The sequence below is a fragment of the Trematomus bernacchii genome, unplaced genomic scaffold (assembly GCF_902827165.1).
Source record: "Trematomus bernacchii unplaced genomic scaffold, fTreBer1.1, whole genome shotgun sequence".
NCBI lineage: Eukaryota > Metazoa > Chordata > Actinopteri > Perciformes > Nototheniidae > Trematomus > Trematomus bernacchii.
The window spans coordinates 7124500-7138189 of NW_022987567.1; the positions used below are offsets into that span (position 1 = coordinate 7124500).

At 42.6% G+C, this 13690-nt stretch overlaps 1 protein-coding gene across 1 annotated transcript in view; it reads left to right on the top strand.

Annotated features, from left to right (window-relative positions):
* Positions 1-3740: 3740 nt before the first annotated feature.
* slc12a2 (solute carrier family 12 member 2) overlaps positions 3741-13690 on the top strand; it is a 59180-nt gene continuing 49230 nt past the window's right edge. The window contains 2 exon segments of the mRNA XM_034125711.1: positions 3741-4187; positions 4189-4671. Of these exon segments, the coding sequence (XP_033981602.1) occupies positions 4125-4187; positions 4189-4671 (546 nt within the window). The 5' untranslated portion in view covers positions 3741-4124.

Consider the following 13690-nt stretch of genomic DNA (forward strand, 5'->3'; position numbering starts at 1 on the left):
ATTTTAGACGGAAATTGTACTTTTGGTGATAGGAACATAGGACTCAATCACTTTTCTCTCATTTATCAGAAAAACAAGAAATCCCTAAAAAATATACCATTACTGAATTGTCTAGGGTGCTATTGAACACTAACCAGTAGCTGTATGGAAATATCTGGTACAGTTATATTGCAAATGAGATTTCTTTAGACATAGGCCTACCTCTTCTCTGAGACAGTCAAATTCCGAATGGGGGATAAGTGGCACAATAGCCTATGAGTTAAGAATGCTCACTCTGATGGTCATTATATTTGGAGAGGGAAATATATATAATAGTCAGAATAAGAGTAACCCAATACAATAAAGTGTATTAGTTCTAAATTGCAAGCCTCTAAAACATAGGTGTAAATAGTACAGGTTTTATTGAAACTGGAACCTTAATTCAAAGTACAGTATACAAATCATCAAATAATTCTGTGAGAGGTCAAGTATATAAATACTAGAATATAATGTGAAATGTCAGGTTCCTCAGAAACGTTAGGGGACACATTTTGACATTCTGCACAGCAGGTGCAGAACTCTGCACAGGGAAGGCCAACAGAGAGGCACTGGCACTTTCCACTCTCTCCACACTTTGCATCTTTGCAATACAAGTGAGTAATGTCTCTCACTTCTGTAGGTGCTGGGGGTTTTGTAAATAGCACTGGTTGAATGGCCCCATCTCTGACAATCCACCCCTTGCCAACAGGACTCCATAACAAGGGTTTGGGTTCGGGCTGTGACACCATATCGCTGTCTGAAACATTGCTTTGTACATGTTGTTGAAATGCATCCTCGGTTGGTGGAAGATTTTCCGAGGCTGCATCTGTTGTGATGCAATTATGAACCTCAGTTCATCCAGATTTGTGTACATCAGTCCAATTTCCTTTTTCTTTTTTCCATATAGCAGAAGCGCAAATTCTCTTGCGACTGGCAAAGACTCTTCCAAGCTGGCAGAGGGTCCAAAATGGGCCAGATCTTTGAGCTCGCTGAGATGGGTCTTGAGTTTGGTGAATAGGTCTTTCCTATTCTGTACAAACTACTTGTTGTGCCACAGCCAGTGAGTGCATGACATGCTGGTAGACAGTTAGACATGTAGTTGCCGCCCAGCTTCAGGACCATCTCCAACTAAACGGCCTCTTTGAGAAATTCCAGTCCGGTTTCCGTTCCGCCCACAGCACTGAAACAGCTCTGGTCAGGGTCACACTGATGGCGGCTGACACTGGTTCCCCATCTCTCCTCATCCTCCTGGATCTGACTGCAGCATTCAACACTGTAGGCCATAACATCCTCCTTCAGCGCCTCCAATACACCATCGGACTCTCTGACTCCGCCCTGAGCTGGTTCCAGTCCTACCTGTCTGGAAGAACAGAGTACGTCTCCTTGGGAGGTACAAGGTCCCAGACACACCCTGTCACCTGTGGTGTCCCTCAAGGGTCGGTCCTCGGGCCCACTCTGTTCACCCTGTACACTCTGCCCCTTGGCCGTGTCATCAGCCAGCATGGAATATCATTCCATTGCTACGCTGATGACACGCAGCTATATATAAAGACAGACCCTATCCCACATGCATCCTCACTGTCACCATCATCATCACCGTTCCCATCAACATCCTTTAACACCTGCATTGAGGAGATAAGGCTTGGATGCAACAAAACTTCCTGCAGCTAAATAGCTCCAAAACAGAGGCTATTTTAACATACCCCTCTCTGTATCAGTTACCAACCTGGGTGTAAGATTTGACCAACATCTGACCTTTGACACCCACATCAAACACCTGTGCAAAACCTCCTACTACCACCTCAGGAACATTGCAAAACTCCTGTCAGATGCTGAACAACTGGTCCATGCCTTCGTTTCCTCAAGGCTTGACTATTGTAACGCTCTCCTCATCGGGACTCCTAGCGGGAGCCTTCAGAAGCTCCAATACATACAGAACAGTGCCGCGGATCCTGATGAGGGTGAGAAAGTACAACCACATCACACCCGTTCTTCATTCCTTCCACTGTCTTCCTGTCTCATTCAGGATTGAATACAAGATCTCACTGCTCGCCCATCAGTGCATCCACGGGAATGCTCCTTCATACCTCAAAGAACTACTCACATCACAAACCTCCACACGCAACCTCCGTTCCACAACAAACCATCTGCTTCGCCCCCCGAGGACCAAACTCCGCTAAATGGGGGATCGGGCTTTCTGTGCAGCTGCTCCTCACCTGTGGAATTCCCTCCCAGACCACCTGAGTACTCCACATACCACTGACGCCTTTAAGAAAGTCCTAAAAACCTTTCTTTTAAAAAAAGCCTTTGATTAAACTTTTGTTTATTTAGTTTGTTTCTTACGCCTCCTGTAGCACTTTGGGATTGCTTTTAGCAATGAAACTTATGATAGACATCTGGAGGCGTGTGGCGCAGTGGATGCATGTTGTTGTGTCCCTGGGCAAGACACTTCACCCCAAATTGCTCCTGTGAGGATTGCCCACAGTATTGAGTATGTAAGTCGCTTTGGATAAAAGTGTCTAACAAGTAACATGTAATGTAATGGTCTTTCTCAATTCGAAAGGACAATTTGTAATTTGGTTCAGGACAACATGTTCTAAACACTGCTGGGCACACTCATGGGTGGTAGTACAAATGACTGACACTTACTTCACCCTGACGTGGTTCAGTATCACAGAAAGCTGTTTCCACGTGTCCACACCCCTCTCATGTGCGGGCTGTTAATGTAATAATAACATTATTCATGACCCCCCACTTGACCACCACCCTTTCCTTTCATTGAAACAATAGCTGCTAAGCCAGAGAAAAGATGGATGTTGTCAGTATACAAACAAACCTGGTTAAGAATTATTTACACACTAAATAACACTGGTTATACAAACTTTTCAACAAACAACTTAAAAAGTGTTTTTTGTTACTTAAATATAATGTTGGATGGTTTTATCTATACCAAATAATCATATTTAAAAAGTTCTTCCTAAATATTGAATGGGAAAATCTGAATTTATAAAGTCACTCGTGCATAAATCTGTCAAATAAATGTAGTGGAGTAAAAAGAATAAAATTGGCATCCAAAATGTAGTAGAGTAGAAGTATAAAGTAGTAAAAATGAACTCTAATGGGTGCTTAAGTACAGTACTTGAGTAAATGTACTTTTCACCACTATGTATGCAACACAAAATCTACTGTAGTGTAATAGTATTGTAATATGAATCAACAGCTGTCTTTTTCTTGTACAGAGGTTACATTACTTGTGGCTATGTGACCATATGTTCAATTCTCAGACATACTGTGCTCAACATATGGGGCTAAGGGCACATGTGTGGGAAACTGATCTCACTTGGTTTCGGGCCTACAATACACTACTATTGGGGCAGAACTAAGTAATCGTTTAAAAAATGTTATTAACTCATAAACTCCACAGTATGGCAGCAGACACCTTGCCTAGCCACATGAGGCGTACAGGAAGCTTCCAGACAGACAGACAGACAGACAGACAGACAGACACGATGTAGGCTGAAGGCCTGTTGGTGCAGTTTCGCCCCCTCCCCTTTCTCGTCTGCATCTCTTCCCTCCATAGGAGCCTAACGTCACGCCTACTGTTTGGGTTATTCGATGAGTTCTCGCGACATGTCACCCCCCAATGAAAAATGTGTCGCGATCGATTAGTTCTCGCGAGATCCCCTTTATTCGGATCCCACCCTTTAATGATGCCGACTGCAGTGTGTATAATAGCAGCAAAGGCAGCTCCGGGAGTCTAAGGAGGAGCTGCTGCAAGGTCGACAACAGCATCCTGCTATTAACAACAGGAGGGGGACGGAATTTAGTCCAGAAGCCGAGCGAGTTAAAGTAGTATCGAGGTTTTTTTTGGATTTTCAGCCGCGGAAGAAGGAGGAGGAGAGTGGCCAAAAGTTTCCCGGCTGTACCCTCATGTTCAGAGGCAGCTAACGAGCTACTAGCGCTCGCTGCTTTGCGCGTGCTCCTCCGCTCGAGAGAGGAACTGTTGACCGTTTGTCAGTTGGGTGACGGTTCAAATATTCCTCCACTAAGTTTGTGGGCCAGAGCGTGTTTTTAAAACCCCACACTGTGTTCCCGTTGTGTGTGCCATGTCAGCTCCATCCCCAACACCCCCTGCCTCGGCAGAATGTGATTTTTTAGCACCGGACGCGGGGGGGGCCGAGGCCGCTCGGTCCGACGCCCAGTCAGAGCCGTTTCCAGGTGGACATTGTGACCGAGGCAGCTGGAGCTTCGGGGGATAAGTCTCCGATCTCCGACGCCTCAACCGCTGTCCCACCCGGCGACAAGGCCACAGACGGTTCCGGTGCTGACCCGGGTGGAGAGGAAGCAAAAGGCCGGTTTCGGGTGGTGAACTTCGCGGATCCGAGTGCGGCGGGAAGCCCGGCCTCTCCGGAACCGGCTGACGGGCTCCAAAACGGGGACACGGTGATGAGCGAGAGCAGTTTGCATTCATCCACAGGGGGCCAGCATCACTATCACTATGACACCCACACCAACACCTACTACCTGAGGACTTTTGGGCACAATACCATCGATGCCGTGCCCAACATCGATTTTTACCGGCAGACAGCAGCGCCTCTTGGGGAGAAGCTGATCAGACCCACCCTGTCGGAGCTTCACGATGAACTGGACAAGGTAAGCCCCTCCATATGTCTGGGAGAAACCTTAGGCATGTTGCTGCTCATAATAAATCGTTTGTATCGTTAATTAGGCAACGTTATATAAAGGAATGTACACCATGACTGCAGGAATACGATCAATTCAAAATGCACACATCCTCAATTCGCTAAAATTAGCTACTATACACGTTATCATGAGCATCCAGGCCATGTGCTGTGCATAGATATTGGCACATGTGCAGATAACAACATCATGTGCTTTTCTTTGGCTCCTTCTGGGTCACAGGCGAGACTGCTTTGTTTAAGTGTTAAGACAGAAGGTGTGACTGAAAATGACAGGACCTTTGGTGGTGCTATCTTATGTCTATATGGTCTAGCTCCGTCCTTTTTGTTTACTTTGTGAACAATTAATTTATAAAAGCCACACAACAGTTTGAGTCAGGCGATAATCTTGTGAATGTCTCTCCTGTGATCTGTAGTGTGTTGTGAAAACTTCAGGGTTTGTTGATCTTTCTTTTTTCTTTTGGAATGTTCTGTTTAATTCACAAGTGGATTATTGAGGTCCAAATGTGATAGTCCTGGCTCAAAGGGCTCTGTGCAGGCAAAACTATTTCTGCAGTGTCTTTTTAAAACAAGAAAATGTCTCTTTAAAACTCTTGCTACAAAGTTTGGAGTATATTGTATAATGTTGGACCACAACTAGGACAACTAGGCTACAAAAGGCCCACAACAAAAGAATAGTATATTGATGTTATGACTCTTCTTCCACCAAAGATTCTCAAAATGACTAATCATTTTACCATTGTCAATACATCTTGGTAAGGCCTATATCACAAAAGCACCTGTTGTCGTCTTATGTGTCTTTTGGTCAAGTGTCTGGATCTCAGTTTGGCATCAATGAGCTCCAATCATATCTCATCATATTCATACGAGTGATTTACAAGAGTGGTTTCTACAGTATTACAATGAATTAAAGCATGTTTATCTGAGCGTGAGTCACTGGTAATAGTCAAGGTTACATTTTGATAAACCTCAAAGTACTTGTTGGCGGCAGTAACCTCATAGCCCTGATGAATTGTAGCTGCTTACTCAATAGAGCTATTCCAAAGCTTGAGCTGTAAACACAGAGGCTATGAATAGAAGACATTCATGAATTAATGCAGTATGTAAGCTGTGGCAAACTTTGTTTTTAACTTCACATTCCCAAGAGCCTTTTCCTAATTAAGAATACAGTTCTCTGATGCAGCATAGTTGATAACACAGATCGAGAATATCTTCTTTAGCTGAGAGTACACTGGACTATCCCCTAAGAAAGGAAGAAATGCAACAACATTTTAACATACTTTTGTCACTGTTTAATTATACTCTGAATTAATTTACGTCTTAAGAAGGTGTGTTTGGGTTTTGCACAGGAATCCTTAGAAAACTTGAATGGTACAGCATTGAGTTTGAGATTCATTTTGCATGTGTTTAACAAATAAAGCCATTTTAACAGAAAACACCTCTGTTATGGAGTGCATGCAGTGGGATTCTCCAAGCACTGTGGTTGTCTTCCAATCTTTCCTTGACCTTGTATGACATTATATATCAAGGTCAAGCAAAAGTGGTTACAAAACATATGCCTTTTTTTGGTATAATGCATCTTTTTAGTTCTGAATAAAGGGTATCAAAGGTATTGTTTGTTAGAGAAACCAAGCTATCATAGTGCCACTTATACTTTTGAAGGAATTGAAAACATGCCCAGTCCTTGTTGCGTGTGTATTTAAACGCGATTGAGGATGAGTCGCCCAATGATCATGATCAGTGAGTTTTCTCTGCATGTTCCTGTTTATACTCTTATGTGGTTGAGGTACAGAATAACATTTTATATTGCACACGTCCTGTGCTGTTGTTGGGTAACTTCCTTTTGGTAAATCTTCATGCCACCACTACGATGACTGTAACACTTGACATGAACTGAATAACTTAGGACTCAAAGTGGTCATACACATTGAAATGGAGCTCCATTAGTTGCATATCAAGTGCTTATTGCTTCTTGCAAAGGTTACAGATGAATCGAACTGGTATTTGACCCGTTGTACCACTTTCGATTTAACATAACAAAGGAAGTAATAAAAGGGATAAGAACATTGCTTTTTATAAACATGTCATGGGTGCTGTTTTCTGTCCAGAGGCAAGTGTTGGCTATGATGTTGAGGTGATTTACCAAAGCGATGTCTCGCCTAACATCCACTAAGTCCAAGCCATTGTAAGAAGTGAACCTAAGATTAATGTTCATAAATCACGAGCAGAGTAGACAGTGGAAGTATCAGGCTGTTCATGTGAAGGCCATCGTGTGGAATGCCTTGCTGGCATTGCTGGGTGAGATATGACTCTAATGTAATGACTAATATAGAGAGAAAATTGTTAAAACACAGCACATTGGCTCAAGTTCTGAACTATAAACCAGATACAGGGCGGATACAATACTTTCCTACTGTCTGCTAGTCTTTAAAATATATAATACCTGCACAATAGGGGTATTAAAAGTCAGTCTGAATAATGACTACTGCAGATTGCATAACATAGAATGTGTAGACTTGTACTCACCAATGTATGTGTAAGTGCCTAAACGCAGGCTAAAATAACATCTCGCCAGAATGTATACAAAACAAATATTCACAGGCTCTTTTTATTCATATTGCACCCTTATTTTAATGTAATTGTATTTAACCTTATGACATTTTCTGTAGTTCTTTTGTGATGAGTGAGTACTTGTTTTTAGGAAAATTGGTTTGAAAACAGAAAACGTTTCCTGCTGTGTGATGGAACTATCGTGACTTTTAAATTCCATGGATTAGGTAAACACATGATTCCTTTTTTAAATCTCTCACAAGTTTCTTGTTTTCCAGAAACACTGCAGTATGAAATCATGAAAGGAAGGTTTATCCAAATTGCCAATCCCATTCCAAACAGAAGTTATTGCTCAGCCGTAAAATATCCTGCAACTGCCCATATATTCGTCACTTTCTCAATTCAATTACCAAACATGTGTATGCTAAAAATCGGATATTTGGACATTTTATAACTTTTAAATACCTACATGATTATCATCCTCAAACACTATTGATTGGACTCTATTGATTGGACTCTTAGGTTCAAGGTTCACTCTGTGGTGCCATACGTTGACTTGCATACAAATCTAGACAGATATTTACTGCTCGAGGCTTACTGTTACTACTCTAACTGGAAATGGTTAGTCTCCTGATCCTATCGATACACAGGAAATGATGCAACACCCCATGGATTATGTTGTTGCTGCATTGAGATAAGTGAAATCCAGCCAGCAATAGTGCGTTTGTAGTTCCTATTCAGGGCCTGTTGTAAGGTGTTCAGTTATCAAGAAGTGAACTTGATTTCTGGGTTACGCTCGGTCAATTTGTCCAGATGACTGCCTCCTGGAACAGTTTAGAATTTGAGATGTGAGGGTCAAGGACTCCCTCAGCCTCCTACATAGCTTTTGATTTACTGAATGTAGCTTTCATGTGCATGATGAAGCAAATTCTAACACTTAAGGATGCAGAATGGTGGCCGTATTGCTTGGGCTTGGGTAGAGTTTGGACTTCTAATTCAACATCAAAAGTTAGGTTTAGTTGAATACAGTTCAATCAGGTCAGGCTGATGGCTGCCAGTTAATTTTCTGATTTGTTGGATGGTTTTAATCTATCAAATAATCATATTTAAAAAGCTTTTCCCAAGTATTGTCAAAATCTGAATTTATAGAGTTACTATTAAGAAAATCTGTAAAATCAATGTAGCGTAGTAAAAAGAAAATGTCGTTGGATTATAAAGTAGTATAACTTAGTACTTAAGTACAGTAATTGAGTAAGTGTACTTGGTTACTTTTCACCATTGATGGTCAGCTGTATAGTAAAAGGAAGAGGGAAGGAGGAATGCTTTTTCATTGTTTTTCATTATCTATGAAGCAACTGATTAGCCCATATCCTGCCATCAAGTAGCTTGTGATGAAAAGCTGGTCATATTCTCTGAAGGTTGTTAAAGAGGGCTCCTATTGTTTTACCCAAACAGAATGTATTGGGTCTTCATGGCAAGCAAGTAGTACAGTATCAGTAGTTGAGCGTGTTTCATCACCACACAATTACTGCGGCTGCAGATATGCACGATCAACTGACAGACGGCAGGATTTAATTAACAGCTGCGGTTGGATAGAGAAAGCACTGTTTGGCTCAATATTTGGAAAATAGCTCTGGGACTATGACATCGGGGGGTTTGTGGTTGTTTGAAGGTCATGGTGACCCTGATGTCTCCACTATATCCTATCTAACATTGAAAGGTTTTTCCCTCATTGTGCTGCACGCCCAGATCGAAATGTGGAATGGAAATTCCACTGAACCAATTGACCGTTGCCCATGGACTTTTCACAACAATCAATGAGTCATTCAGCGTACTATGGGAGCAGTTATAGAGACTGATTTCACTGCATTTCCCCGATGACCGCTGAACACTTCAGGTTCTTCATGTAACCTGATAGGGGCACAGATGGTGAGCTCCACAAGGAGAAAGTGGGCTTTATTTGCAATGGGGAAAGTCCAAGCAGGAAGGTCTCCGTGTCCCGGTGTGTCCCTCAGCAGCGGCCACAGCAGGGCAGAGTGCTGGAGGTCTTTATTGACGAGTCAGAAGTTGATGCCAGGGCAGATTTATTCAGTCCGGACCAGCCAAGCATAAACGCGCTGTGCTTAAATATACCCTCCTCCTTTAGTGTCATTCCAGTGTAGCAGCTCTACTGTGTGTGGAAAGGCATCGTTTCAGCATGCCCTTGGTGTATGTAAATGTAAGGTGATGTTTGAATTAGCTCCATGAAAAATGTGCTCCTAAATAAAAAAATGCTGTATCAACCATAAAACAATCCTCATGCCAGTTGTTGCAATTGTACAATTTTACTTGTGGCCTTTACAGTGACAGTTTCAGGATAAGGATACACATGTGTCTGACATGTCATTCACTTTTGTAAATGTATTTTAGCTGGAACTAGAAAGTATTTAGCAACGTTTCTTGATAACTGATTTAAACAATGAATCTAAAATGAAAGAGAGGCATCAGAAGGAAAACCACAGCACTCTTGGCAAAGGCAATTTAAAATCATGAATGAATAAACAATTGCACCTCGTCATTGAGGCCGAACCATCTACTGACACACCAAGCACATATTGTCAGTCAATTTGGATTTGGAGCCAGTCGTCTGTCTGTAGTTTTTGTGGTGTGTTTAAATGGCTCCACCACAACTACTTCTTTGTCTGTTTGGTGTTTCAGGGAGATTAGCAGATTGTCAGATAACCGGTCAGTGACGATCTAAATGAGCCACTTAGTTTAATACAGCTTTGTTTTGGACTGATTTTGGATTAAGGCTGTGGACTATAAACACAACATTGTGTTGTCTCTGAAACAACATCAATAAACAGACAGAAAGAGTATGCTATGGTGAGAACTGATATTGGCATTTTCTCTGTTTTACAGTTGTTTCAAATGTTGGTTGATATGACTGTTTATACTGTGCAGTGGTAGAAATGTGTCCACCAGTAAATGTTGTAAACTAATTCCACTGCAGAGGCAAGAGTGAAGTTTAACAGAAAAAAAGGAACAGTGGCACTGTATTTTTTTTCTCAGTGTTTTCTCAACTTCTTTTTGATGAGATGAGCGCACACACACACACACACACACACACACACACACACACACACACACACACACACACACACACACACACACACACACACACACACACACACACACACACACACACACACAGTATCTCCTCAGTCTTTCCTAGAGTTAAGATCAGTTGACATGAAAACAGGTTCAATCAGGTCATTTCTCCTGTATGCCTACGAGTTTTAAATTAAAGGTTTAAAATGAGAAAAACGAGGTGGCAGCTGCTCTGAAACCCACTGAGGTACAGCTGTTGGGTTTACTGCTCCTAACAGGAGATGATGTGAGGCTGCACAATGGAGCCGCTGTTAGTGTATACACCTTTTTATTTTTTTTTGTGTTTTTTTTACGGACAAACCTCCCTCTCCGTGTTACTCCCCTGCTCCCCCTTTTCTTTGTTTGCTGCACTGATTGTACACAAACGGGAAGCAAAGGACGCCCGGGCTTCTGGTGTGGCCTTTGACAGGAGAGGGAGTCCTTTTGTGTCAGCATCAGCCATGGCTGATGGCCTTACAGCTGTTGTAACACACACACCCACATACACACTGCTCGTAAACCTCTGTGTGGGTAAGAGTGTGCGCTTTTTGTTTGCAGAGGACCTGGCTTCCTTCTTATCCCTACATCCAAGTGCGTCACATGGAGCCTGATTTCACAACTAGCACAACAACCCCACCCCCCTCCTGAGATCATTTGTGCCAGTGTGCACGCCCAGTAATTATTGGGAGAGTAAATTAGTTTGTTTCCCCCCTTACCTTGGAACAAGGTGAAGTACAGGTACTTCTTGTTCACTGTCCACTCACTTGTAAGTAAGTGCTTGCTGGAGTTAATGACTCCGGGTCTCAAGAGAACGCAGCGAGAACCAAAGACATTCACATATTTATATTTGACTATCACGCCATACCATGCCACCTCGATGTAAACATCACACATCCCACACCGCTGATAACTAAAGCAGATGTGTCAGACTTGTGTTACTTAAAATAGCTATGCTGGAATTACAGTGGAACAATCCATTGCATAGTAGTTTAAGACATGTTCAGGTGAATCTGATTAGCATTCCAGCTAGGTAAATGAATGAATGCCAAAAAACTCACCGACTGAATCTTCCTCCTGCGCTCCGCCCATTGTGAAAGTACACAGCGGAGAACAGCCACCAGCCGAACTACTTCCAGACTCTATTAACATATTACTCAATTGAACAGATCTAGGTACTTCTTTACATGGACAACACTCCTGAATCATAACCTATGACTTTGTATGACTCCTAAAGAAAAACGTTTACTTCTTAACCAAAGTCACACAATAACACAAACTAACAAACTTATTATGAACATGAGCATTGGAGAAATGCAGAGCACAGTTCCCATTATTTCATCACAGCAGTGTTTTGGTGGAGATCACAGGTATCCAGTCGTATTAAGGTCCTTACACACAAGCCGATTTTCGGCGTCGATAGTTGTCGGGCCGTCGATGAGCGTCGTGTCGCCCTACTAAGATTGGTGTGTACTGCACCGTCGTGTCTTTTCGGCCGTGCCGACACCTTCCGTCGCCGATTCGCCATGTTGAATCGGGAGGCTGTCGGCCAAAGAAATCACTCTGATTGGCTGTTCAGCTTAGCGAATCAGTGCATGAGAAGCGAAACGGAAGTGAGGGACCCAAACAAACGATTAAGAAGACAAATCTGAGATTTCATTTAACTCCAGCTCTCGACACAGGTTCGGGAAAGCCCCATGAGCTTCTCGCTGTAGAGTGAAAATGGAACGCACACGCTATTTGTTGTTTGTTTATATCATGTAGTCTTCTTCTTCTCTCGTCTGTCTTCCGGTTGTTGCCTCTTTTGAATGACGAATACACACTACCGCCACCTGCTGGTAAGGAGAGTTATTGCCACTCACGCATGCGCAGTTCGTACGTGCAACTTGGCCGTCGGCTGAAGTCTTTGCGGTGTGTTCCAGTGCGAAACATGGCCAAGACGCAGGAGACGTGAGGCGACGTTCCGTCGGGACGTGTTCTTTGGTGTCAGTTTGGTGTGTAAGGACCTTTTTAAAGTGTTGATCTAGTTAATGTAGTTTTAAATGTTATCGGTGCTTGAAACAGAGCAGTGACAACAGATCAGCTGCTGTCACATGTACTCCAATTTGCAAACACTGTGCTTGTATTGACTAAAGCAGACATGCCAGCGTTCAACAAAAATGGCCTGAGGCCAGCAGAAAGGCATGCTGGGACAGTCAACTCGAGAGCTTACTGTCCCGACTGGAACATGTTTAGCCTACATAATGTCGCTCCTTATAAGACACATTCACAGCCCAAGTCAGTGTGCTTTATGGTTAAACTCAGTTTGGTTGTCCAACAAGGTAACATTACCTTACATTACATGTCATTTTGTTAGACGCTTTTATCCAAAGCGACTTGCATACATTCAGTACTGTGGTCAATCCCCACAGGAGCAATTTGGGGTGAAGTGTCTCAGGGACACAACGACATGCTGACTGCAGTGGTGCCTTTAGAAAGAATCAGTATCGAGCCATGATGTGGTACAGCACTTCATGAGTGCTACAAGATAATGATGCGTTCTTTTATGGATCCTTTTCAAACATTTGATATATATATATTTTTGATCCATGTGAATCACTTGGGTTAGCCATCTGGCCAATGTGCTGGTGAAGGAAACACTGACATGCACTGTCAATGTTTATTAAGCGTTTCATGTTTCAGAAATGTCCACTAACTGTTGAGGCACTTTAAAATCAGCAGGAAAAAGTTGGTTACAATAATATTTTCCAATATGGAAAAAACCACACGCACACTCAAACACTTTTCCTTCTCGGGGACTCTCTCTGGAATTTCGTCCCCTTCTTGGAACACAACAGTGACGACCTTCATAATGACATTTCCTGTTGCCTGCAGTCCTCGCTCTGGCAGCACTCAGTGCGGCAGATCGACTGTCCGCTCCAAACACTCACACTCCTAACACTTCATAATGTACCATTTTCACTTAGGGCCTCAGTCACAGCATGAGCGATGAATGTTGACATCCTTTTCTCACATGATACCACCCCCCCATCCCCGTAGAGTGGCATAACAATCTCACTACGGCTGCTATGAATGGATATGACTATGATACTGTTAAAAAAAGCTTAAAATTGCAAAGGACTATAGAATTGATAGCGGTTAGCACAAGCTACTGCAACAAATGTAGAAAAGAGGAAAATATGTATTAATCAATTGTCTCAAAATGCTTGCTAGGAATCATACTGAAAGGCTTGCTCAATTTTTCAGACTTCCATTAATCGATTTTGTTAATAGTAAGTATCTGATTTACATCCTAA